The sequence below is a fragment of the Centrocercus urophasianus genome, unplaced genomic scaffold (assembly GCF_019232065.1).
Source record: "Centrocercus urophasianus isolate 14NV4802_14NV808 unplaced genomic scaffold, USGS_Curo_1.0 seq_2, whole genome shotgun sequence".
In the NCBI taxonomy this organism is placed as follows: Eukaryota; Metazoa; Chordata; class Aves; order Galliformes; family Phasianidae; genus Centrocercus; species Centrocercus urophasianus.
The window spans coordinates 191,568-218,883 of NW_024884755.1; the positions used below are offsets into that span (position 1 = coordinate 191,568).

At 46.0% G+C, this 27,316-nt stretch overlaps 1 protein-coding gene across 2 annotated transcripts in view; it reads left to right on the forward strand.

Moving 5' to 3' along the window:
- Positions 1 to 394: 394 nt before the first annotated feature.
- The window catches only part of RANBP10 (RAN binding protein 10), a 54,510-nt gene continuing 27,588 nt past the window's right edge, over positions 395 to 27,316 (forward strand). The window contains exons 1-3 of one of the 2 annotated variants that reach the window (XM_042821274.1): positions 395 to 599; positions 1,129 to 1,240; positions 18,470 to 18,522. In XM_042821274.1, coding sequence (XP_042677208.1) covers positions 395 to 599; positions 1,129 to 1,240; positions 18,470 to 18,522 — 370 coding nt within the window. Of the gene's footprint in view, positions 600 to 1,128; positions 1,241 to 18,469; positions 18,523 to 27,316 lie in introns of those variants that run through there. The other variant, XM_042821275.1, reaches the window with a different exon arrangement.

The window sequence follows — 27,316 nt, forward strand, 5'->3', positions numbered from 1 at the left end:
CCGTCTGACCGGGCGGCCGAAACCGGGCCCTGCGCGGAGGCGGCGCGGCGGACACCGGCGGCGGCGCGGCGGCCTCTCGGCCGCCCCTCGGCGCCTCGTTGCCCCGAGGCATTCTGGGAGCGGGAGTCCTGAGCGCGGCCCGACGCCGCTCGGCCCCGCGCAGAGGAGACACGTTTCCCACAGCACGGCGCGCTGCGGGAGGGGGCGTGGCCTCACGCGCGGGGCCTATCGGTACTTGTAGTCCCAGCGACTGCATACGGCGGGCGGGAGGTGGCGGGTCGGACTCCGCTTCCCGTCGGGCAGCGCGGCCCCATTGTGGGCACGCTAGCAGCCCATTGGCCGGCGGCGGGAGCCGGGCTTCGCTCCCCGCCCGGTGACACAAAGCGAATCCAAGATGGCGGAGGCGGGCGCGGGGAGCCCGCACGGGGGGGACGCGGCGGCTCCGGGGCCGCCCGAGGAGCAGGAGCTGAGCCGGCGCCTCCGCCGCCTTTACCCGGCCGTCAACCAGGAGGAGACGCCGCTGCCGCGCTCCTGGAGTCCCAAGGACAAGTACAACTACATCGGCCTCTCGCAGGGCAACCTGCGCGTCCACTACAAAGGTGCCGGGTCGCGGCGGCTCTGCTCGCGTTCCCTCGGCCGGGACGGGACCGGCCGGCTCCGCTACCCTGGGGGGAAAGGTTGCGGGGTGCCGGGCTGTGGGAGCGGGGCTCGGGGAGGGCGGGGGGGGCTGAGGGCTGCGGGACGAGGAGCCGTCCCGGCGCTGCGGGGTCGGGCATCGCGGCGATGCGGCCCTTCCAGGCGCTCCCTGCCCTGCACGGCACGGCGATGCCCCTTTCCTGCCCGCTCGGTAAACACTGATGTCATTCCCCTCTTGCGTAATGGAGCTGCGTGCCGCTGCTGTGCGGCGCTGGGATGGCAGCTCTGCGATGGCGGCACCGTGTGCCCCGCCGGGTTCCTTCCAACGGCGACAGCGACGGGGGTTCCTCGGGAAGGAGGGTGGCAGAGCTGCTCTGCTGCTTTCAGTGCGATGAAAACACTCCAGTCGTTTTCAGGTGGAAGGAGAAGCCGCCCCTCAATCTGCGCGGCAGATCCCGGTGTCCCAGCGCTGACCCTTCTCTTCTTTCCCAGGTCATGGTAAGAATCACAAAGACGCCGCCTCGGTCAGGGCCACGCATCCCATCCCTGCAGCTTGTGGCATTTATTACTTCGAAGTGAAGATTGTCAGTAAAGGCAGAGATGGGTGAGTGCCTTGAGTACCTGCCTGCAATTCCGTCTGGTGTTGGCCATCCCGCTGCACTGCTGCCTTCCCAGGGCCGTGCCTTCAGTTCAGCATTGCAGTGGTTGACTCGTGGGGAAGTTCCGTGTTGTGGTACATGTAATGCAGAGGCATTCAGACATTTCTGTTACCTGCAGTTTGCTATGAGCAGTTACATCAATGTTAGAAATTCAGGGTGTCACTTGCAATGTGAATTATGGTATTTTTTTCCCCTTGCTGGCTGGGTCTGGACACTTCAAACCCTGGAATTACAAAGAATTATGGCACGATAGGGGTTGCCTGGGAACCTAGCCCTCGGTCCTAGAATCGCTTCCATTGGAAGGGCCCCTTAGAGGCCATCTGGTCCCAGTGAGCAAAGACACCCACAGCTCCATCAGTGCTCACAGCCCCGTTCCCTGACCTTGGCTGTCTGCAGGGATGGGGCAGCAGCAGCTCTCTGTGCAGCCACTGCCTCACCAACCTTAGTGTAAAGGACTTCCTATCTCCAATCTAACCTGGAGAGCTCTTTCAGTTTGAACCCATCTCCTCTTGTCCTTTGCCAGCACCAAAGAGTCTGTGCCTTTCGAGACAGATGGAATTAACAATATAAGGATTTCACTTTTGTTAGTTTTCTACTGCAATATGGAGGTAAATATGGTGAAATGTGCTGAAATGTGGGCAGGCTTCAAAGCGAGCAATTCTGAAGACAGGTGAGGATGAGAGCCACCAATCACTGAGTTCCTCTGCCTGAACCCTTGGTCAGGTGATGACACATGGCTGTTTTCATTAATCTATCTCATGAGAAAAAAATGTAGGACTCGGGATCTAACCAGTGGGTGCTGTGTTCTAAGTCATCATGAGCTGTGATCCAAACAAGATGTGCAATGAAGAGGAAAGGGAGGGACCTGGAAATTAATTTAGGATTGTTGGGTGTTTGCATGGGGAAGAGGAGTCATAGTGTTACTTGAGCACTGGAAGGAGAACTGAGACTGTTTTTTAGAAGCTTCGTATCCATGATGAACATAAAGATTCTTTTATAGAGGGGAAACTGTAGTGTTTGTGAATAGAGGCTGGGATCTGTGAAACTTAGACTGTTTCTAGTCTAAGTCCTGAATTTGGACTTGTCATTCAGGGTAGATTATTACTACAGAGCACTGTGACACACCTGTGCAAGCTTGGGAGACAGAGCTAGAACTAGAATGCTAAATATGCATTCTGGTCATTGTTCCCCACCAAAACATGCTCTTTTTGTGGCACTTAGTATTGTAGGCTGTCTTGTTGATCTGTACTGCTTCGAGGGGAAGAATTGTGAGAGCAGCAAACCCTGCTGGTGGCATTAGGAGCAGCCGTGCTCCACCAAGAGGTGCCTCGCTGACCTGGTGGTGAACGTTGCATCCCACCTGGTCCCGTGGTCGCTCTGTTGGGTGTTACTTTGTTCCAAAATGCAGCTGGTCCAGGATGTCCTTGGTGGAGTTCCTTTAAAACCATATTTGGGATGATGGGAAAGCAATAAATAAAGCGTTTCTAACGAGGTTTGGGCTTCTGCTGCTGGTGTAGATTAATTTTTAATCACTGTAAAGATATTAACCTGCTGTGTGAGCCCATGTATAGTTTTTTCCTTGCTAAAGGATGAATATTGCAGCTGCAGCCATCCAGAAGGTAAAGCAGCACTGGGAAAGGTCTTGAGTGCAATTGATTAATCCAGTGCTATAAGAATCACATTTGAACTGGGGCCTCTGCAGGGCTCTTAAGGAGGGGCAGCAAGCGTTCCTGCTGGGAACCAAATTGCAGCCACTGTTGAAATCCTTTTGTGTCATTATTAACTTCAGAATTGGTCTATTTGAAAAGAGTTTTGGAAAAGATCTTCACTTGTGTTGCACTGATTGCAGTAATTGCAATAAAGTATAAAGGGTTATCTGTACAAGGATGAATGCTGGGCTGAGTGACCCTTGTTTTTTCTTTCTTTTTCCTTCTTTTTCTTCATTTACTTTTTCTTCTTATTTTTCTTCATTTACTTTCCAGGAATTCTTTGGGCTGTAAGGAATGGTTTGTGTTAGCTCTGTGGCAATACAGATGTGGTGTGAAGTCAGTGCAGCAGGGAGCTGTGGAGAGCTTGACTGATGTCCCAGCCACTCCTGTGCCTTGTTTTGCTTCTCCTGATAGAGAGAGTTCTTTATCTTGGGCACTGTGGAAATGAGGTTTTGTAATTGTGACTTCAGGTGACAGGCAGTGGCTGTAAATATAAAGCTCACTCTTGTATGTCTGATATTTAGTAGTTTAAAGTCAGCCCATTGGGGCCTGGTGTGTTGTAATACTGAACTGTGTCACAGGCATTTCTGTTCTTAGGAAGCTCTCTGCTATTTATTGCACTGTGGTGGCTTCAGTTAAAGGAATAAAAGGCCAGAAAGCTAGAGAAGGCATTGGAAAGGAAGTTTTCAAGTGTCATAAGGTCTGTCCCTAGGAGCTCAGCTGGAGGCCCTCTAGCAAGGGGAGGGGAAGAGGAGTGTGGCTGCATTTTCAGAATAGGTTCATTGGGCATCAAGTCTGCTTTGTAGCTTGTCCCACATTGGTGCTGCTTGGAACGACGAGGTATGGATTCGCTGTGTCTCTGATGCTGGAGTTTGGGATGGCTTTTCACATTTAGATTTAAAACGTGCACTCTCAGGCTGCTGAAAAGACTTCCTCAAGTAGCCTAGGTGCTGGCAGTGCTAATGTACAACAGAAAGAATTGTAGAAGCTCCCAGTGACTTTGAGTGGAGACGTAACCTCAACCTGATGACTTGCTGGCAGTCTGAGATGGTGCTTTTATGGGGTATGTCCTCCTACCAGGCCACAACGTGCAACGAGTCCATTTGGTGCACTTAAGAAACTTGTAAGAGTTATCAGCTTCTCTTCCACTGCTCAGGCAGTGAGATGTGGACAGCCTTCACTGAGCTGAAGAAAGATGACTGGGTCTTGCTTTTGGCTGAGCAGTGGTCGGTTCTCATATTGATGGTTTTAGTCTTTGCTGTTGAGACAACACATTTGTCTGTTGGTTTTGTTTTCCTTTTGCTAAAGGAGAGGCTGGCAGATTACCACTGAGGAGCTGTCTGGGAAAGGGAGTTGGATTCTTCACGTAACAAACCAGATCCATCTGTGTGTGGGTCTGTGGTTTGTGATACCGTGTTTGGGGAGGTGGTTCTTATCCTCAGAATGGAACGCAGTTTGCAGCCCCTCGGTTAGCTGCAGCCCTGTTCTCACCTCCCTGTCTGCCATGAGCACAAAGGAAGCAGTTCCATGCCACCTTCCCTTTGCCTTGTGTGTGTGCCTTCTCTCATGCCCACAGCCTGTTACTCAGTCTCGTGGGTCAAGAAGATAACTGGTTGAAAACTGGCCGCATCACAGCAGCTGCAATGATTTAATCTGTTGACGTCAGGGTCAGAAATCACTGCTTTTTTTTCCCTCTCCAATAAGGGAGCAGGGTTCTACTTTCAGATGGAGGGTCAGAGTCAGCCCTCATGGAGATCAATTCAGAGAGTTGAAGTGTTTTCATAGAATCACAGAGTCATGAAGGGTGGAAAAGACCTTCCTGACCATCGAGCCCAATCCATCCCACTGTGCCCACTGCCCACATCCCTCAGTGCCACATCCCCACGGCTCTGGGACACCTCCAGGGATGCTGAATCCCCCACCTCCCATGGCAGCCCATTCCAATGCATCACCTCTCTTTGAGAGAAGAAATTGCTCCTCATACCCAAAGCTCTCCCTCCCTCCCCCCTGGCTCAATTTGAGGCCATCGCTTCTCTGAAGGTTTACTGGGGGCTTAATTTCCTGAGCCATTACGTGCGTTGTCCAACGGGACGAAGGGCAATGGCCACAAGTTGGGGCAAGGGAAACACCAGCTGGATGTGAGCAGATCGTTTTCCATGGGAAAATTGTAAGCCCTGGCATGGTGTGCCTGGGGAGGCTGTGGCATTTGCATGGCAGACTCCAGACTGTGGGATATTTGGTGTTATTTACTGTTTGGGCAGGAGGATGAAGGAGGAGCTCCCTCTCCACGGTTCTGTTCTTGCCTTGCTCCCAGCATCGCTCAGCTGAGCAGGCTGGCAGGACCTACATGACTCTGGTGTTCCTGAGCTGCCACAAATAACTCGTGCTTTCATCACGGTGATGCCTGTCACAGTTCAACCTTAACTATATTGGAAGCGCTGAACTTTTATCCTCCCTCCCTCCCTCCCTCCTGTAAAATAGGTGTTTCTGTTTGCTGTTGGCTGGTCAGCACATCTCGCAGCCTCTCTTTCCTGTTGGTGATCCCCACTTGGTAAACAGGAGCAGTGTCTGTAAGACTCATCAGGGTAGGGCCATCAACCCACATCTTAGAGGCCCTTGTGACTCAGGAGGACAACTGAGCTTTGTTATCCTCATTATTTTGGGGCAAGGTGAATTGTCTCGTGGCTAAGGGAGCTGGGCTTGCTTAGTTTGGAGAGGAGAAGGCTGTGGGGAGCCCTTGCTGCAGACTTCCAGTAATTGAAGGCAGCCTATAAGCAGGAGGGGGTCCGACTTTTTACCTTTCTTGAATAGATGCTGTTCCTCAGACATTCATTGGAACAAAACCCACAAATACCCCCAACGACAGTCAGTAAGCAGTTCTCACCTCGTTCCCATTTGCAAACAGCCTTGCCCAAGCAAGTCTTGCTTGCTCAGCCACTGCCTGGCTGCTGTTCTGCTCAACCTCTGGTGCTCTGCAGTGCAGAGACCCTTTCATTTTCTTTGGAGGCTGATAGACAGATGACAGCTCACATCACCTGTTAGTTTACTTTGCTCTCCTGAGCTCTCACAGAAGGAAGTAATGCTGAGGGCAACTTTGTGGATGTAAAGCAAGTCGCTGTACTGGAATATCTGATTTGCAGCTGATAACTCTATTTAAAAAAAAAAGAAGTAGGAGCCAAAACGTGCTGCTTTATGGAAGTGCTGTAGTAGTGGTAGAGTATAAATATCTCATTAAAACAATCTGTGAAATAATTTTGCACAGCAAAGAAGAAAAATTTGAAGGAAATATTTGTTTCCTTCCCCTCAGCTCTGCTGTTCCCAAATATCTGCTACAGGAAGGTGGAAATACAGCAGAAGTGAATTCTAACTGGATAAACTGGACGTCCTTAGAATATGTGTGAAGAGTTATTTTTCAGTTCTTCAGAATATAATTACAGCTTATAAATCAAGTTAGAGAACGATGGGAACTGGTTGTTTAAATGTTCTGGGGTTATGCATCCAGGCAATTCTCTGTTTAATTATTAAATCAAACAAGTTGCATAACTGTCATTGAGGGGAATTCTTTCTTCCTTCGTTGATGAAGGTGGAGCACGATGAACTGGTGAAGAATTTATCATCCTCTGTGAAGCCTGCATTAATGGCATTGCATTGACTGCTGCCAGGTTAATTTTCCTGGCTGCTTTTCTAGCAGTGGGGTTTACAGCGTGTCCAGGCTGTGAAGCCAGGTCTCTGTTTGCACACTACAAACCAAATCTTCCTTCTTGTTTTCAGGTTTAGTATGGATGGTTTTCACTTTTGAGTCTTTTCTTCCTTGCTGTGGGCATGTTGTGGACATACAAAGGTCTGTGAATTGGTAGGGCCACAAGATGGCTTGGAAGGGAGGGAGCTGGGCTTGTTCACCCTGGAGAAAAGAAGGCTGTGGGGTGACCTCATTGCAGCCTTCAGTACTTTAAAGGGAGCCTACAAACAGGAGGGAGTCAACTCTTTAAAAGGGCAGATAACAGCAGGACAAGGGGAAATGGTTTTAAATTGAGGGAGGGAAGATTGAGGTTGGATGTCAGGGGGAAGTTGTGTACAATGAGAGTGGTGAGGTGCTGGAACAGCTGCCCAGAGAGGCTGTGATGCCCCGTCCATCCCTGGAGGTGTTCAAGGCCAGGTTGGATGGGGCCCTGGGCAGCCTGGGCTGCTATGAAATGTGGAGGTTGGTGGCCCTGCCTGTGGTGGGGGGGTTGGAGCGTCATCATCCTTGAGGTTTCTTCCAACCCTGGCCGTTCTGTGGTTCTGTGGCTGTTGCACCCCTGGTGCTCTCCCCAGCCCTCTGTTGTATTTATTTTCTCCGCAGTTTCCAAGAACAAGTGGTCTTATTTCGTGAAGTACATCTATCAAAGCTTCAGGCAGCACTTCCACAAAACTAAAAGAAAAGCAGTTCTGATGTGAATGTTGAAGTATACGTACCTCTGAAGAGAAAAACTACCTGGCAACAGAAAGTATTCTTCTGATTTGTGTATTGCTTCTACATTCCCCCTGTCTTTTAGTGGAGAAAAGAGGAGCTCAAGCTGCTGCTTGAAGTTGTCTTGCTGTTATAATGGACTGAAATGTAGTGTTAGGCTCTGGTATGGGAGGTGCAGCCTCCCTATGGCTTGCCCTCTGTTTGATGCCCTTCTTTTGGGTATTGGTGGTATCTCCAGCCCTGTCCTTCTGGTTGTGGGAACGAATTCAGCTGCCCTAATAAAATAAAAATGTTCAATGACACTGAACGGTGTGGAAGGGAGCTCTGTTAACCTGCATAGCAAGCTGAACAAAAATCTTTCTTATTCATTGGGTGTAACCAGAATAAATAATGGGTGAATTGTTATCAGCAGGGCTCTGTTCTGCTCCCGGAGTGCTGTGTGTGCCACTGATGTGGTTTATGTGAACTTTGCTGAGCAGCAGCTGATCTGAGAAGTCAACTGCAAGAGTGGAAGCCTAAAGTTGGAAAACTGCCTTGGTAGGACACTCTGGCTTCAGAGGCTGTAGGTTTTGACCCCTGTGTAGTGCGGTTTGAGGTCCTATTGGATGTGGCCCTGCTTTGGGGCAGGTGGAGATGCTATTCTGAGATCCTACCAGTGATCTCAGCTTGTGTTATGCCTTCCTTCTGCAATGATGCTCTAGTCAAATCTTCATTTCTCATCTTTATTTTGTCTTTCAATATTCCTACGTGTATGTGATAATGTACACCATTTCTTTCCTGAAGGTAACTCGCACAGACAAGGACAGGTTTACCCTTCTTGGAGCTGGCCTACCAGTTGAACATGACCCTACAGTTGGAAGGGAGCCGGCCATCCATACCTTGGGGTAGCAAAGAAAGTTTTCCTCCTCCCTGTTGCTTTGTCAGTATTTGCTCATTAAAGGATGAGCAGATGTTGTGGTAGCAGCCTACTGACTCTAATTTTGTTCTGCTCGCTCATCTCTTTGATGCACGTTGTCTTTCAGAGCTTCTTTGCCTTTAGAGGGCTTGATGAGTGCCAGGCTCATCCAGCCTCAGGATGCTTGTGGCTGCTTATAACCAGCTCTTAAGAATTCTATTTTCTTGCCTCTATGTGCTTCTTTTCAGCCTTGCATTATTTGTCTTTCCTGACCTCAGCTTGGGGAGTTGGGATTCTTTCTGGAGCCAGTCAGTGCTATTTCTGAAGCACCACCACAGAGCATTACATTATCCACCAATAAAACCAGAACCACTTCCACTTTAGAGATCCTTGATGGTGTGGTTCCAAAATGTGCGTCGTCCAACCGAGGAGTTGGAATCCATGCACCACAGGTAACTTCTTTAACCAGGCCTAACTTGTTTGTCACTGCCTTGGAGCAGCGTGTCCCTTCCCCCCCACCCATGGGACAATGTCAGGTTGCAGGTGGTGAACTGATATGGGTTATCATTTCTCTCCACTCTGTAAACCTGGCGTGAATTCAGGGCCCACCTCAGACAACGAGACAGGCAGTTCAAGGCTTGGCACAAGACGCTGCAGAAGTCTCTGAAATGCCATCAGTGTGACGGGGTGCATTATGAATCTCTGACTGTGTAATCTTGCTTCAGTGTTTTAGATGTAGCTGTGTGTGTACTGCAAGCGTGGGGATGGCTGGGAGGGCAGGAGTCCTGCCAGCTAGTGGTGGTGGTTTGGGAAAGAGCAGAAGAGGCTGCAGGCTGCTGTAAGCCTTTGAATCACAGACTTGGGCTGCTTGCTCTGGGCTGGTCTGTGCAATAAAATGCCAATCCAAGGAATTTCTGCTGTGTGACAGTGATGTTCACTTTGCTACGAGTCGTGGCCTACAGAACAAGTTCATTGACATCTGTGTGTTGCCAGTTGTTCAGTTTGAGCCTCGGTGTGTCTCAGCATGCAGACAAGGCACTCTGTAAGGAGTGACACTGTGTCAGCATGGTTTGGGCACCATAAATGGCTTCCAGGTTTGTGACCCAAGCAATGCTAAACTGGCATGTTTTCCTGCCTTTGTGTCCCCAGCTTTCAAATGGGGTAAATCTTTCTTATCTGCTGAGCTTCACAGGCCTTCAGAAGAGGAGAGGCTGGGATTGTTTAGCCATCCCAACATGGTTCCATGCAGTACCATGCAGTAAGAAGGACGCTAAGGAGAGCTGTGGTATCTTTCTTTTCAGAGAGCTGTAATATCTTTCTTTTCAGGGAAGAATCAGAAGTAGCATTGGGGTTGAGCACTGCTTTCAGGTCTCTTGCAGAAATTCTTGCAGCTTTCTGGGTGAAGAAATGACCTCTTTTCATCCAAAGTATACTGCCCTGGTTCAGTTACAGCCACGGACTAATTGCTTTCTTCCTCCTTCTGACTCACCCTTATTTATTTTGTGCATAGGAGTGCCTCCTAAGCACTGGGTGCTCTTCTGGCACTCAAGAGAGATGTTCTTGGTTCTTGGCATGCTTAAGGCTGACAGATTACAAGTACAGGTGTATGTGAATTCTGTTGTTGCTGTGTTCTTCCCCCATCCTCAAACTACCTGTGTGTTCTTCCTTCCTGCTCTTCAGAAGCCAAACAGATCCAGGTGCTGGAACTTCAATGTCAGTTACTTGCTGTCAAAGAAAAGGTCTGTTCTTAGCCCTCCTGCTGGGTCGTGAGCATTTTTGTGGGCTGCTAGCACAAAGCAGCTTTAGACTAGCTGCAGAACTCTCACACTGGCTGTTTGGTAGGCTGTCTGTGTGTCATGCTTGTGCTGGAGCTTCATCTTTTAGCTCGAAGAATTGCTTGTCATGTGGGTGGATGCTGCTGCTGGGGGCTGTTTGCCTCTGACTCCTTGAGAAGCTGTGTGTATGGGACTGTGAGGCCTTCAGGGCAGCCTCAGAGATGGTGTGAAGGGTTCTGCTCGTGTTGGATGATCTTCCTTGGATGGTCGTTTCAAAAGGCAGTGGGCAGGGACAACGACGTTCTTAATGATGTACACAAATCTTAAAGGCAATTTAAAAAATCTAGTGTTTGCTAAATGCAAACTGGTTACAAAGACCGTATCATTCAAGGCAGAGAACACTATACTGTGTTAATTCCTTGCATCTAAGACATGTTCCAAGGGTAGCTTGGCAATGTCTGATTCTCTTCTTGTGCTGATTGCCTTTTATCTGACGTGTCAGATGGGTGAAGGTGGGTGCTGTGATGGAAGGAGAAGCGATGCTGCATGCAGCCTGGTTCTGTGCTTCCTTGGGGGTGCAAAGCCATGGAAGAGGTGGTCGCCCCACGGCCGTGTTGAGGCCCACGTGTCAGGCACCACTGCTGGCTTGGCTGTGCAGCATGGATAGTGAGGAAGAACAGTCCTTCTGCAGGTCAGTAAAGGAGAAGCAGCAGATCTGAGTCTACATAAGCCTTCCCCATACCCTGCCCATTAACTGATGTGAATGTCAGGAGAAGTGGAAGTGAACAGGTAGGAAATGGTGAGTGCAGCAAGTGTGAACGGTGCAAGTTCTGTAAACAGGATGCAAAGCAGGGTTGTACAGTAATGGTGCAGTGATGCCTGGCCTCTGCTGGTTGTGTGTCAGATAAAGACTTGCCACTGTGGTGTGTGTGTGTGTGTGCAGTGAGCCACAGGTGGCCAGTCTGCATCCAAAGAGTTGGCTAAAAAGGGACTTAACAACATGAAGCAAAACTCGAGGGTTAGGGAAATACTCAAGGTACTCATTATTATTACCAGCCTATGAATGCCCAAACTGTACGTATCAAAAAGTCAAAACCGTTTAAGAAAATGAATGAAAATTATATGGTGTGATTACTGCTAAAATTCTGTATTGAATCAGTCTGCTAAGAGCTTCTGTACTAATGAAGAGAAATGAAATGTTCTGACCACAGACTTGGGTTGTCTGATAGACTCCTACCGAGGTGGGAGAGTGACTACCAAGCTACGATGCAGGGATTAGCATTACTTCTAGAATTAGTGGATGAATATGCCAAAGTGTGCCCTGCCTAACACCAAGAGCAGCCTCCTCAGGACATCATTTTGTTTAAATTTGGATTAGTGAAATATTGTCACTGCCACGGAACATCTTCTGTGGCTGCCCGTGACAACACGTAATGCTTCTTGGCCAACTCAGCAGGTCAGAGTGAGGTCTTTTCTAAGAGTTACTGGTTGATGTTGAGGTACAGTCATTGCTTTGGCTTTTTCTCGCTCTCTCTCTTCCAGGGAGGGTTTTTTTAAATGATTTTTTTAAATTACTTGTTGCTGAACCTGGCTGGTTGAGCCTATTTAACTTCTAAAAAGCCATTGGTTTCCACAGGGCAGGGCTGAGGTGCAATAGAAGTTGGAAGGAGTTTGGTGCTATGGTAACTGCCCAAGTTGCTGATGAGGGGAAACAAAACTGTTCTCCTGGTTGAATCACTGGCATGTGTCTGCATTTATTTTTGTCTGCCTTTCTGCTCTGTTTGGAATTGATCTGCTGAATAAGTGCTGGAGCAGTTTTGAAGCTTCTGAGTGGTGTGGGGGCAGGTGGAAGTATCCTCTAACAGCTACTGAGAAGGTGGTTTCAGGAGATCTTTTTTTGAAGGTGGATGCTGTTTTTTGCTGACATTTATTCTGTACAGCCATATCAGTGCCTCACCAGCTGTGCATCCTCTACGAGTCTCTTTGGGTCCCTCAAAAAGTGACTGCAGTGGATGAATGGTCATAGAATAGTCGATTCATTTGAGTTGGAAGGGACCTTGAAGTCCCACTGCCTGCATTGAGCAGGGACACCCACAGCTCCACCAATGCTCAGAGCCCCATCTATATTGAGTTTGTCTGCAAGTAGTTCAGGAGGCAACTGATGCTTTTAGTGCTGGAGATGAATTTTTCTCTCTTAATTTTCAAGAATAGAGTGGGTTTCATGATGTGAGGCTTCGGAGGTCTGAAAGCTCATTTCATCCATCACTTCTGATGTGTTAATCGATAGGAGATGGGAAAAGCAAATTAGCTAGCATCTTCTGAAATAATAACTAGCAATCAAGTGTGTGACAATGTGAAGTTCTGGATATAATCTGTGGGCTGTGGAGGTGATATCCAGCAAGCTGAGCAAGATATTTTATATTGTCTGTAAATTGTGTGTACACTTCTACAGTCATTACAGTCTTATGTTAATGATTGTTCTAATTGTAAGGAGAAGCATTTTATGAACCAGGAAGGCTTGTGGTCATCTTCATGTTTTGTTGTGGATGCCCCATCCCTGGAGGCGTTGAAGACCAGGCTTGATGGGTTCCTGGCACTCTGATCTGTGCCCATGGCTGGATGGTGGAACTGGATGATCTTTCAGGTCCCTTCCAACCCAAGCCTTTCTATGATTCCATGATTTCCGTGATGTTGTGTGTCTAGATTGAAATGTAATCTCAAATTTAGAACTTCTGGGTTTGTAGTACTTACTTCTTATAAAAATACAAGCTTCCAGTCTTAATTTAAAGCTGTTTTGTCCTAAAATGGAAAGACACTGTTGTACACATTTTGCCCTTGTTTATGTGAGCGGGATTTGCTGTAATGCTGAAAAGAGGGAGGATGGAACTGCATAGAAAATACAAGGATAAGTGAAGTGGGAAATGACCTATTTTATCTGAGTTTGATGGTTGTTATTTCTTAGCTTCCAACGCTTGGCTCAGTATTGCAGCCATAATGGTGACGGTGCAGTGCTACAACTGCTTTGTGTCATTATCCAGCAAGAGCTGGGGACAGAAGAGACACTATCAGAGTGCTGCAGCTGTGGTACCAGTGAAGCTGGATCATTCTGCTGGTGCAACCAAGCAGCCTGCTCCTGCATAGGTTCTTGCTGCGTGTTTTCAGGCCTGCCAGAGGCAGGGCCAAGCACTCTGCTATTAATGGTTCAGACTTAATGGTGTTTTTGCTGTGTATCCAGACAATTTGGGACCTTGAACTCTGAATCACAACTCGTCGAGGCCTGAGCAATTGGCAGAGGTGGCACTTCTCACTGCTCTCTGAAGCAATATACAGCTGGAGAATAACTTCAGCTGTGGACTCTGGTCCTCGCTACAAGTGTGCACAGTTGGAAAGAGACTGAAACAGCAAAGTTTGCTTTGTAGCAAGGAAAATTGCAGCAGCAGGGGGTTCCAGACTTAGGAGGAATAAGAGAATGGAAGTGCTAACATGCTGTATGAGCTGTCAATGCTTGAAGAAGGTGGGCGATGAAAAGCAAGAGATCACCTTGCAGCTCTAGGGAGAAACCTTCCATATTGTGCCTGGCAGGCTGTAAACACAGCTTTGGAATAGTTTGTTCTTTATGGATCATGTGTGTGTCACACAGGAGTGTGAGACGAAATTTTTAGATGCTGTGAGTGACTGATGCACAGAGGTTAGTCAGGGAACTCATGAGAGGATGTAATTCTGACTCATGCTCTGAGCAGTGCAGAAAATGGTTTTTAAAACATTATAGAAATACTTGTGTTTAACGTCCCTTGAGGGGCACTTTAAAAAGGCCCCCAAACACAAATTCTTTCATGTTCCTCCAAAAGAAACAACCAGAGCCAACGAATGCTGTAAAAATTGAGGAGGCTTCTTTAAGACAAGTTACTAAAAAGATGGAATCATAAAGGTAAAATGCTTTCAGATGGCATGGAGGCTCTTCAAGCAGGTTTCGTCTTGGAGGATCAGAGTACATGGGTATGAACTAATAGGAATGACTCAAAATGAACAGTGAATACAGTTGACACAAGTAGACACGAGGGTGAGAGAGGATAGGGGATACTTCAAGCAAAGCTTGAAGTTTTATTAGATGAGAAAAATGCAAAGAACAAACTTGAAGTGTAAAAGCACCGTAGCGTTGAGCAGAAGGACTTGCTGGGTGTTTGGCTCAAAGTCAAACGTTAAAGAATGCTTTTCCCTTCCAAAACAGCAGGTACAGGAGGCGGACCAGAGAGTCTGTAAGGCCAGGAGATGATTCAGGAGAATTTCTTATGAAGGGCTATGAGAAGGTAGGGCCATGGCAGAGAAATAAATTGCTTTGCAGATGTGTCTGTTGTGGAGGAATGTTTAGAGGCTTCCAAACGCCAGGTTGCTTCAGTCTGCATTTAAAGGATGATTTGGCTTCTGTTGATGAGTTAATACCACAATCATGTTATTTGTCAATAAAACACAGGAAGGAGTCATTAGAGGTTATGTGGTCTTCATTCAAGAGTTCAAGATCAAGAGGATGAAGTAGGTAAGCCATGAGCTGCAGAATGTGATCTTTAAAAAGGCTTTGATTTCAGAGGAAAAAGAAATCTATACTTTTTTTTTTTTAATGGAGATCCCAATGAATGAGATAACACAGCACTTCCTCTTCTCTTTCTCACAGTGCTTTCTGTTATCCTTGAGCTCTCTACATCAGAGCAGAGCCTTCCATGTGGCTTTTCTTCAAGTCAGCTCTAGGTTCAGGACACCGTGAGCCCAAGTCCTTGTGGCAGCATGCCTGGCAGGAGTCATCATGGCACTCTTTGTTTGAGAGTTCAGGATTGTTCTGTAGAAACTACAAGAACAAGGTTTTTTTTGTGGATAACTCATTCTCTTTGATGACCAGGGAGGAGGAAGCTGTGGTCAGTTAGTTGATGGGATCAGATCAGCTCATGATGTTCATGTGTGCATTAAAGTCCTGTCTTCTCGCAGCTTGCTTGATATTGTGCATTATGTTCTGTAGGCAACAGTTTGCTGCCTGTCAACAAAATAGTCTTGAAGTTAAAGTACCATTGAATAATTTAGGCTGGAAAGGGTCTTGGTAGGTCATCCAGTTCATCCCCACTTGAAAGCAGGCTGAACTTCGGTTAGATCTGTTTCTTCAGAACAGCATGCAGTCACGTTTTTGAACCTCTCTGAGGGTGGAGATTCAGTATTTTTCTGGGCCCTTTGCCTCTGTAGACAGCAGTAAGATCTCCCATTGCAGTCATAGAACATCTAGAGTAGGAAGGAGCCCACAGGGATCAGTTAGTCCAACCCCTGGCCCTACTCAGGACGACCCAAACTCAGTCTGAGAGCAGCATCCAAATACTGTGAGCTCCGGGAGGTCGGGACTCACAGTAATACAGCTCAGGATGTGGTTGGTTGGAATACTTCCTTATTGTGCAGTTTAATCATGTTCTGTTAGCTCCCCCACCCTACTCTCCCCCATATCTCTTGGCTTTGGTGAGTCTCGAGGCCATAGGTTTGGAGCCTGTAATCTGCTGTCTTTACCTCATGACTGCGTTTCTGCAGGTGTTTTTCTTAACCCTGGTCTTTTATCAGTGAGGTTAATAGTCTATGTGGTGATTTTCTTTTTATAGCAAGATAATTTCTTTAAGATCTTCTGGTGAAGGACCTTAACCAAAACATCTCTGGGTTCCAGCAGTGGGACTTTGCCTGTGGTGCCACTTAGTTTTTTCCCATGTTCAGTGGTAGTTGTTGGTGCTGGAAAGTCCAACTGCTGCCTTGAGTAGAAGGGTTCTCAAATAGGGAAATGGACACCAGCGATTGATCTCAATTAATAAAAAATGTGGTCATTTGCTGATACTTTTCATCAGGACGTTGACTAGCTGCTGTTGTCTTAGATGATAATTGCCACTGTGCTGTCCTTCATATCACTGTTTAATTGCATTTTTAAAGGAACTGCCTGGACTTCATAGACCAAAGAGCAAGCAGTGTCTTCCCAGTTGGACTCTGTGGCACAAAGGTACTAGCAGTTATGGTATCCCTCCTCAGATTTACAGTTTTTATCTGTTTACACTGAGTTGCTGAGGAGCAGCTAGTTTGGAGAGGAGGTGCTTTCATCTTTGCAGTTCTTTGGAAATTTAGGCTTTGAAATGAACTCCCAGAGGTCTCAGCTTGTCACTGTCTGGGTTATGTAGATCTTGAAGCAATACTGGTCTTTGCCATTGAGCTTTCTACTTCAGGACATATTATAGGCTATTCAGAGTTTAGTTTTGTAACTAAACTTTCACCTATCTTAAGAGCAGTGCAAACCCTAAAGTACTCAGAGCGTTTGATCCTCCATGCTCTATGTCCAAACTCCACTGTGAGCATCCAGTGTTCTGTTGAACAAGCAGAGTGTTCTGAGCTCTTCTTTTTGTAGACAGGCAGTGGGCTTTTAGCACTTCTGCAGAGAACATCAGATTTGCTATGTGATTATGGATAACCAAGGTATTTTGGAAACCCTCACAAATCTCTTTTTATCCTTCCTAATGAGAAATGGGAGATTCAGCCAAACGTCCTGGATTCTGTCCTCTGAAACTGGAGAGTTTCCAAGATAAATTTGTTTGACCTAAATGTTGTCAGGAAGTTCAAACCTTTTGCTCCTGAACTGGCTGCTGCCAAAGCCCATGGGGAATTTTTCTAGATTCAGTGGCCCTCTCGTTATTTCCTTTATCAAAAGCTAACACTTTCCTGGTGCTTGTGTAATTATGTAGTTTTCTACATGCTTAGAGCTAGAGGACCTGGGTTGGTGTTTCTTGGTTGTAGTTGGGTGCTGCCGTGGCCCTATTTGTCAAAGTTCAATCCAAATATGCAATTCCAGCCATGGATTCTCCTTATTGAAAGATGACCATGTGTCAGTCTGCTCTGAAGATGACCCAGGTTGGACAGGGGATCAGCTAAAAGAAAGGGTGAACCATAGGGTAATTAGCAACTCGGTGATCAGGGTTTGTAACTGAAGGGGGATGGGTACTATGAGATGCCTGGAAGGCACCACGTTCACAAAGCATCTGAATGATGTGTGGGGTGGTGCTGGTGGTCCCTGTGATGGTGAAAGGTCGTGAAGGGCAACAAAACCTGAACTAAATCTTCCTCAAGTGGAATTTATTCTGTCTGTGATGGTGACTGGTGAGTGATCTCCTTGATCCATGAGTTTTTAATCTTCTCCCTGTGTCTTACTGAGGAGAGAGTGGCTGGGTGGGTGTTTTGGGGCCAATCAGGGCAATAGTGGAGACAGTGAAGGCAAGAATGGAAAGTGGTTACTGCGTGGGACTCAACCCACAGGCCTTGAAGAAATCATAGAACCATTAAGGTTGGAAAGACCAATAAAATCACGTAGTCCAACCATCAACCTGTGCCTGTGACCGCTGAGGTCACTTTGGGGCACAAATCAGGACTAGTATTTTTAGACATGGTTAATATTTTATGGAGCAGGTAAACCAGTGGAAGAAAGAAAGCTGGTGCTACGAAAGAAGAGTAGGACACTGGCTGTAACCTATTTAGATTTATAACTTTATGTGAACAAGAGCCACGCAGTCAGCTGTTAATTTCAGACTCAGTAACCTAAAAACGTGAAGCTCGTTAAAGATAAGCTGAGCAGGGCAGCTGTTTCTGTGGCTCCAGGGCATATTAAGAGAATTACAGATCGTGCAAATTAACAGAAATAGAAGAAACAAAATGGGTACTTGCATAAATATTACCTACTGGGGAAGGAGCCTTGGAGAAAGGCTGTGCCTCACAAACCTGTTGAATGCATAGGTAGGTTAAGATTAGGCTGATTGCATTTGCAAACACTGTTTGACCAGGTTCAGCCCCAAGAATCTGTAAGGAAGGTAATGGAAATAGGGGATAATGTTGCGTGTCTGGATGGTTAGATTAGTTAACAGGTAGGAAATGGGGCAGAGGAGTGAATGGCCTCTGCTTCCTCTCATCCCCATGGCTGAGGATGCTCTGCAGAGATGTGCACTAAGCCTGTGGTGTTTACTACCTTAATGAATAACCTGGAAGTGAAATTAATAGTGAGATGATGATTTTTGCTGATGGTATGAAACTAACAATAGTCGTAAAAACAAAGGCTCATTCACAAGAGCTGTGGACTGATCTGAGAGTACCGGGTAACTGGACAATGAAATGAAAGATGTGGTTTGGGTTGGATGGGTAGAAAATGGCTTTCTTGGGGGGAATAACAATCAACAGTCAACAATCTTACCTTAATTTATTTGCTTATGTTGTTTTTCCCCCAGGCTGTGGGAAATCTTGTGTCTTGGCCTTTCTGAGCTTGACTGATGCTGTACTTTTTATTCTTTTTTTGGAAGGTATATGGGAATAGGACTTTCTGCTCAAGGTGTCAACATGAACAGGCTTCCTGGTAAGTCGCTATCAAGGTGTTTTTTTTTAGCTTACAGTCTGTGTTAAATGTTCATTTAAAATCATTCATATGTATGAATTGATGAATGTGTGTTTCTGTTAATAAAATGCCGTGATTGAGTGTCTTATATCTGGGAGTTTCTTGTCATAGTCACTCCTGTCTTCTTTCCATCCTCCAACCAAAAGGCTCGAAATACATGACAGAATGCTATGACCAGATAACATTGTTGCTTTCTTTTTTTTCTTAATATTTTTAGTTTAGCCTCCAGGTTAGTTAAATTAAAAAAAAAAAATTGCAATATTAGTTTATCATTTTCAGGTAATAAATTGCATACTGTTTATTTCTACGTTGGGATCAATGCCGTAACTTCCGTGGTAGGAATTCTTTCAGTTGGGTTTGAAACTGAGAGCTTTCTATGTTTGTTAGAAAGGGAATGTTCTTCAGGTGACAGAATGAATGGCAGATGGTTCCCAGTGTTGTTGTAGTGTTGGAGCAAAACACCTGGCTGTTCTGTTAGCAAAATAGGTGATTTTGCAGCTCTGTTACAGATCTCTGAAATGTTTCTGTAAGCTGAGTTTCTACGGAGACTGCAGGTGAGGGAAAGGACAGAGGTGATGGGATCCTTGGGTGGTTTCAGAGAGTAGCCAGTTTTCTGGTGCATGCTGTTTCAATTGTAAATCTGCTGCTGTAGTGGGTGATGAAATGACTGCGTTGTCTATCTTGAGAGTCTGCTTTTGGCCACTGCCAGAGACGAGCCTAAATTGCTGCTGGTCTGTGATGGCCACAGCCATCCTTTGTTTCTTCTCTCTGGTAATTTCTGACCTGCACACAGAGGTTGTTTAGCCTTCAGCCTTGGAGATACTTAGGCCTCAGATGGACGTGGTCTCATCCAACCCGATTGAGTTGGACCTGCTTCGAGCAGGAATTGAACCAGGTGACTTCTGAGGGTCCCTTCCCTTAAGTTATTCCATGCTTTTATGATAACTCAATTTTTGGGAGAACGGTTTCAGTGACACCCATGCTGCTTTGAAGAATTTGTGTCTTACTGCAGACTGTATTTGCTAATAGTTTGTATCAGATGCTCAGTATATGCCGTTGGAGGGAGAATAGAGTCACAAGTCTTTATTCCTTCAGAACTTGACCGGGGAAGGAGGAAGTCAGCACACTTCCAGTTTCCTCAAGTGACACTTGGTTGCAAATAAGTAGGGAAGATGATCAAGATGATCCTGCATCAACAAGTATAGATTTCTCAGTTTTCAGGCTCCTGTCTGTCTCCTCCCCAGTCCTCCCAGCCAAGTAAGCTGTGTGCATGTATAGGATGAAGCATGAGTTTTCTCGTCCCAGTGTTGAGATGCTTGGCTGCTTGAGAGAGGAGTTATTTGGCTTTGAAGGATACAAGTTCTGTTCAAGATGTGGCTCCTAGCTTGCACCTTGGAAGGATGGATGGTGTTGTCTTGTGTGTGGCCTGTAGGTTGCTCATTGGGCTCTGGCTCTCTTTTTCCTAGGATTATAACAGTTGATATAAAACCCTTAGAGACTAACCTGAGGAGATGCATCCTGGGTGCCATGGTGTGTTGTCCTGAAACTGAACTTTTTGAACAGCTCTGCCAACATCTGTTATGATTTGTTTCCCTTCAAGGACTCAAATTGACCAAAGCACTGCTGATAACAACCTTAAAGTCTAAGAGCCACAAGAGCAGGTTTTTCGTGGCTTGTTTAACTCAAAGTGCCTGTGAACTACTATTATTTCTAGAGCATATGCAATGAATGTGGAATACAGAATTCTTTTGTTTGAGTAGGAGGAAAAAAAAAAAAAAGAAACGTGAAGGGAACTTGAGACTTCAGAGAGTGCTTATTTAGCAGTGAACTGTACAAATTTGATCCTCTGAACCTGTTGTTTGTTTTAACACTTGAAGATTAGGTTGCCAGGAGGGATCCTGCAAGTTAGATCAGTCTCCTACCATCTGTATGAAATGGAATGAATGCGTGGTTCTGCAGCTCAGTAATTGTCTTCCTGGCTATGGGAGAATGAGCCTTATTTCATTTTTACAGTATATTGCTCAAATAACTGAAGTTAGAAATGTGTGATGCTTAGCTGTTGTCAGGTTCTTTATAGACAGAGTAAGAAAGAGCTCATAAAGAACTGATAGGCTTGGAGTCTTGGCTTGGCTTTGTGTCAAAGCGTAATTTTAACTTTTTGTGACCAAAAACCCTGCCAAGTTTGTCTCCTTAGACTTTCTTAATTCACTTCTGCTTTAACAGATTAACTTTCTCTAAGCAGGACATGACTATTACACGGTTCAGGAGCCCAGAACCTGGTATGGAAATTGGTCCTGGCTTCTGGCTCAAAACTCCCCTTCCTGAAAACAAACACTTGGGCCGTATCAGGTTCCAACTCAGGACATCTGTGCATTATGCCAAGTTTATTTTGTCTTCAGCCCAACTGGGTGCTAATGGGGGTAGCATTGGGCTGAGAGTTGGAAGTGTGGCCGGGGCGAGGCAAACACTCCCTTCAGCTACCCATCATTGGAAACAGGCTGCTTTTAAAAGGTGTCCATCCTCTCCCTGCTCCCCTCCAAGGTTTCTGTAGGCTCTGCTTTGAAATTCAGTCATCAGGTTGGAAATGTGGCTTTTTTCATTTGCGCTCAGCACTTTGGTATCTGAGGATGCAATTTCATGTTGGAGCTGATCTAGCTCAGTCATCGGAGGAGGGCAGCCCAATACTGTCTCCTCCATACCCCCAGCTGCACAGTCCTCCTTCCCCTTGAACAAACCCTCTGGCACTTGGCACATCCTTTGCCCAGTCAGTGCTGCTGCCAGGCATGGCAGGACTCCACTTTTCTGCTAGGTTGGGCTTCTTGCAGGCTGGCTCCTTCAGAATTCATTATGGATTACAGAATCATTATGGCTGGAAAAGACCCCTCAAATCCTGAAACCCAACCCCAACCCATCCCACCATGTCCATCACCCACATCCCCAGGGCTCTGGGAACCTCCAGGGATGGGGACTCTTCCTGGGCAGCTGCTTCACAGCTCTGCTCAGTAATTGACTTGCCTTGCTGTGCACTACTGCACTTGTTGATTGCAGTGCTGCTCACCACTGCTTTGTTTTATGAAACCTTTTGATTATTTTTTTACCATACTTGTATAATTGAAAGATGCTGCTTGGCTTATTCATTACTTGTTTGATTCAGACTCCCTGTTAGAAGAACAGGCTTTCAAATTCGAGGGTGTTTAATAGACTTGAGTTGGTGTGCAGTCAAAACAGCACAATTTGAAGTGCAGAGGCTTGCTTTGTACTAGATTTGGTTTCTGGGATTGTAATACCTTAAGCCAGATCAGCAACAACCGAAGCAGTTTGTCCAGCTGTGCTGTGCCATTGTTCAGCAAAATAAATGCCCTCTCCATCACTTCACCTCCATAAGCCACCAACCTGACGGGTGGGCTGTCCATCTGGATTTCATTTGGAGATCGTTTGCTTTGCATTCCTCCCTTGCCAGTAGGTTTCTCTTGATGTTTGTAGGCAGGACTTTTTATTTCTTCTCAGATTGTCTCGCGTGTTAGCAGAGAAAATGAAGCAGGGGAATGAAGCATTGGAGGAGCCTGTTGTCTTTCTGTTCCTTCCTATGAGATGAAAGAAGTGTCGGCTTCTTCCCCAGGGCGATTGGCAAAGGTTTTTCATGCAGGTGTGCTCTCTTCAGAGGGGAGAGGCTGGGCAAATTGTGCTGTAGGAACTGGTGAGAAGTTGGAACTGGGCTTTTTGAGCTTGAGAAGGGATCCAGTAGCAGCCTTTCACTCCCTGTAAGGACCCTGGAGATAACGCAGCCCTAGGCTGTTCTTGGGAAGGAAGGGAGGCAATGGGCACCAGCTGCAGGAAAGGAAACTGTTGTGGGAAATAAAGAAGGTACTGTTCCTGGTCAGAGTTGGGTACAGATTACCATAGAGGCTCCACCATGGAGATTTTCAAACCTCATCAGGACAGTGCTCTAATGGTCTAATTTGACAATTGTGCCTGCTATCAGCAGGAAGTTTGGCTAGAGAGCTCCAGAGGTTCCTTCTTGGCATTTTTTTCCTTGGGGTTGTCATCCCATCTGAGCTTTTCAATGTGTCCTAGAGAACCTGTGTTTTTTTTTTTAATTAGCTTTCGCTTTGGGTCCTTGCTTCCTGTGACAAATGAAGGATGTGTGCAAAAGGGCACAAATCCCAGTGGTAAGTGGAGTAATTATAGAAGATGGGACCTCACCACGTCTTTTGATAAGAAGCTAATTCAGTTAGCCATCAGTCCTGCCTGACAGCTGCATGTCTAAACCAGTCTTTCAGTACTTTCCTGGCAACCTCCTCCAATGCCATCCTTGTGTTGGAGAGCCTTTCCTGATGACTGCATTAAATATCCTGTGTGGTTAGAAGTCCCTTGCTCTTCGCTCACGTGTGGAGGTGGAGAACAGTTAATTTCTTACACCTTTGTGGGTGTGTGCCTGGAGACCTCTGTCACCGCTTTGTGGGTTTTTCTCTAGATGAAGCATCTGTGGCTCTTTGTCTTGTCCCTGTTTGTCGTGTTCTCTTGATTTGCAGCAGCTGTTTTTATCTTTTATTAACTCTGGATACACCAAGCAGTCCTTGTCCTTACAGTAAAGGAAAATGTTAAAATTCAGAGCAAGTCTAGGAAGCATCTCTTAACCCATGCTGCAAACAAGACAACGGAAAACGCTTGCTAAGCTTTCACAGTCTCTAAGGCTTAAGCAGAAAATGGGGAAGGGGACAGGAAAGGCCTGGTGGTTACATGGGGTGAGAAGGACCCTGCCTCTTGGCTTCTAGAGCAACCAGCCAAAGCCTGAAAGCGTGGGGTTAAATACATGACTGCTTTATGGCAAACAAATAGTGATTCAGTGTGCTTTCAAATCCTCTTGGCTAAGCCAGCATTTTGGATACCCAGCTTGATTTTTCTAAGTAATTTCTGTTAAGTTTATTTAAGGATTTATGCAGCTGATCAAGCAATGTCTTAAAATACCTTATGGTATAAGTTCTGTTGCAAAGCTTTTCTAGAACTATCCTTAAAAATAGCTGGCCAAAGTGGTACGTAGGATTTTCGTATGATGTCTTACTAAAGTCTTATATAAAAATGCATTTATTGTCTCTGTAGTAAATTTAACTTCTGTAGCACATCCTGGATTGCAGCACTCTTCCCAGCTCTGTTGGCTTCAGTCCATAGATTTGCCTCTTCCTCCCCATTTCCAGTACAGGAAGAGTTGTTGTTCTCTAACATAAGTTACTCATAGCTGGTATCTGTTCCTCCCCTCAGTTATTATCCATTAGGAAGGCTTAATGCTGTAAAGAAGCCTGGGGAAGTTCAGTTTACCTCAACGTTGTGGTTCTTCATGGAGAGTTTACACCAAACTACTCAGATTATTGCAGAATGGCTGAAGGAAGCCTCCTGATTGCCTGGAAGGGTTCTGAGTACTTGCTTGTACATAATCACTGCTCATTGTTCCCTTTTTCTTACCTCTTTATTTTTTCTACTTTGTTGAGTCCTCTTCTTTGCTAAGCACCATAGAAACCTTTGAGTATTTTGATAGAGTTTTAAGATAAAACTCCAGTGGTTACTGGAGAAATTTAACCAAAGCTGTAACAAAATCAGTGCTTTGCTCAGTGTCATGCATGTTATGGCAGTGAGAATCTCTCAGATTACTCTGTTGGGTTGATAATTGCCATGCTGTCTATACCATGTCCTGCTGGAGTTGCTCGGTGCAGGTTGGGTGTATGGCCCAACTGGGCTTGCTGCTCTGTATTTAAACCTTTCCTCTTGCTGGCTGTGAACAAATTGGACTTCTCAAGAACTTTATTTGCTCAGTATAATTATCTGAGACCCAGACTGAGCACCCCAGGACTCAGTTACGTATGTGTTCCTTAGGCTGGCTGTGTCAGTCCGTCTCCATCACCCTCTCATTTATGCTAGCAGACCAGTTTGTGGGGCTGCAGGAGAACTGGACCGTGTAATTGGGTTAATAATACAGCGTGGGGGGCACTGCTTGATTTTAAGGTTATTATTAACTCGGATCTGGTCTGTGACCCAGTTGAACACGCAGGTAGTGCATGTTGAAACAACTCCTCTGCGAAGCTTTATTCTGCAGAAATGCGTGGGTAACAGCAGTCTGAGATTATTTTTGATAGCAACAAATACTGCACTCACCTAAGATGTGTGCCGAAAGCTTTAATTAGAGGTGCACAGCTACCCAGCTCGTAGCAGATGGGTTTTCAGAAGGCACATCCCAGTGACTGCAGGCTGGCACTGGGGCTGGGGTGAGCCTGGCTGCCTGCCCGCAGCTCTTTACTTTCTATCTGCCTCTGCCTCTCCTTAAGTTCTTTGGTGGCTGTAGGAGCTGAGAAGGCAAAGCAGCTTGAGAACTGCTCCAAAAACATCACTTTTTGCTGCTGCTAACTTAACTAGGCTTTGACCTGAAAAAATAATTTACTTTCAACATCTTAAAGGGTTGGTAGCAAGTTTTGGTGCTGTGTAATGGAAGAAATGAAAGCAAAGTGGGTCAGTGTGTCAGTTCCTCTCTGGAGCTAGCAATCCTTTTGTACATGGGGACTTTTTGGAAGGATCTCATCCAGACCAGTGAAAACTATTGGCTTAAAACTGTGCTGGATATTAAGCAAAAAGATGTGCATTGCACAGAGGCTTGGTCTTTGTAAGCTACAGCCTTCTTCAGTTTGCCTGAGTGAGACCTGTGCTGGAACTGGGCTGTATTTGGGAGGTGAATTTCCTGGTTGTCACCACGTGCTGTGCTTTGATTCACATCTTCAGCTGTGCTACTGTTCTTTCTTCTAACCTGAACTGAAAGATGCTCTCTAGAATCACAGTTAATGCACACCACCCAGGGCTAAGTAATAGAAGGTAGGAGTAGAGTCATAGAATGGCTTGGCTTACAAGGGACCTCACAGATCATCTAGATCCAATGCCCTGCTATAGACAGCATTGCCAAACACTAAATCACACACCAGATCAGGCTTCTCAGAGCCTCATCCAACCTGGCCTCTTGCATCTCCAGGGATGGAGCAGTGTTTCCAATACTGCCATCCCCATTATAAAAAAGGGGAGACGTGGTGTCTGGAGACTGGCTGAAGCCTGTTGGCTTTCTCCAAATCTACTCCTGTGCTGCACCACGTGCTACTTAGAAAACAGCTTTGAGGGTTTTTTTCTTTAAGACCACTAAAGAAATGGATGAGAAAGTTGTACGTCTTACAATAAAACAAAAGGAACTTGAGCTTTTGAGTACTTTTGGTGTAAGGATATTTTTCATATGGAATCAATTTTGTGCATTCAGCCTGTATACAGTTTCATCATAGGAAAGTCATCTGAGAAACGCTCGTTTTCTGTTTATTCTATTTATGGTGCTGCTTTTTTAGTCTCCTCTCACAATTGCATGTGCCCAAATTTTAAATGAACCACGGCTGCATCTGCAGTCGAGGATCATGATATGACCTATCACTGCTTAACTCATAGAATCATGGAATGGCCTGGGTTGGAAAGGACCACAATGATCAACTCATTTCAACCCCCTGCTATGTGCAGGTCACCAAACAGCTGCCCAGCTGCCCACATCCAGCCTCACCCAGCCTTCCTGTGCTCTGTGCAGTCGGTGTGCCCCATGGCCAGGTTATCTTGCATACAACTTGTCTAGGTGGGACATGTTTGAAACACGAGGCTCCTGCAGAGAGCTGATAGTGGGCACCAGTGTCTGCAGGGTGATGGCTGCGTCCTCCCTATCAGCTGTGTTCAGAGCAGGAGCATAACAAAAACAGCTCCTGAGCCGCAGAGTGAGGGTAAATAACCTTCTGAATTTAGGTTAGATTTAATCTCACGGTTGGTTTTATAGCTATTTACATGAAATTAGGTTTGTAGGAAGTTACTCCCTTTTCCCCCTTCAGACCTGCCTTGGTTCATGTTTACTTGTATGGGTGGCCCTCTGTTCAGCCATGAAAATCCCTGCCAGCCATTGGGTCAGCATTATGTAGTGGTGCTGTTCCACTTTTTTCCTTTCCTGCCCTTCCCTTTTTGATCTGATCTTTGTACTTAGGTTGATTTTTGGGCATAGAGGTCTTCGGTTTGGGGGTGAGGAGGCAGAACAACAGCTGAGCTCATAGAATCATAGCATGGCTGTGGGTTGGAAGCGACCTCCAAGACCACCTCATTCCAACACCCAGCTACTGTAGCAGCAGTGAGTTGGCTAGCAGTGCAGACACCACTTACATTATTTGTAACCTGCAATGTTAATGACTGCTCTTTCATTTGCTGTAGTTATTTTAAAGCCATTATCAGCCCTTTGTAACCAGTACTGATGGTTTTACTGATAAAAAGGTCTTTATAGTGGCTGTACTTATTATATGAGCCTCTCAGATAAAAGATAATATCAGCACAAAGCTAGATTTCCCTGCAACCTCAGATGGGTGAATAAATACAATCCTCCTCTGAAAACCTTATTACTTTACATTAATTGATGTGAAAGGTACTTAAGGAACCTCAGTTTCTGATCTAGAAGGGCTTATTTCAGCCCTTGCCATCATGAAGTCCTGCTCTTGTGGAAGAAGTCCCTCTCAATGAAGTTTTGTGTTTGTATACATATTTCTTTTGTTATTTTCTTATCTCTCTAAATACCTTTTTAGGGAATTATTTAGTAGTAGCAGAGTGCTACCTGCCTGCATTCCCAGCTGAGCTCTAATATTGTTTTTGGCTGAATCATTCACCTGCTCTGCCTCAGTGTCTCTGTAAGATGGCTTTTCGTTGTGGACTCACA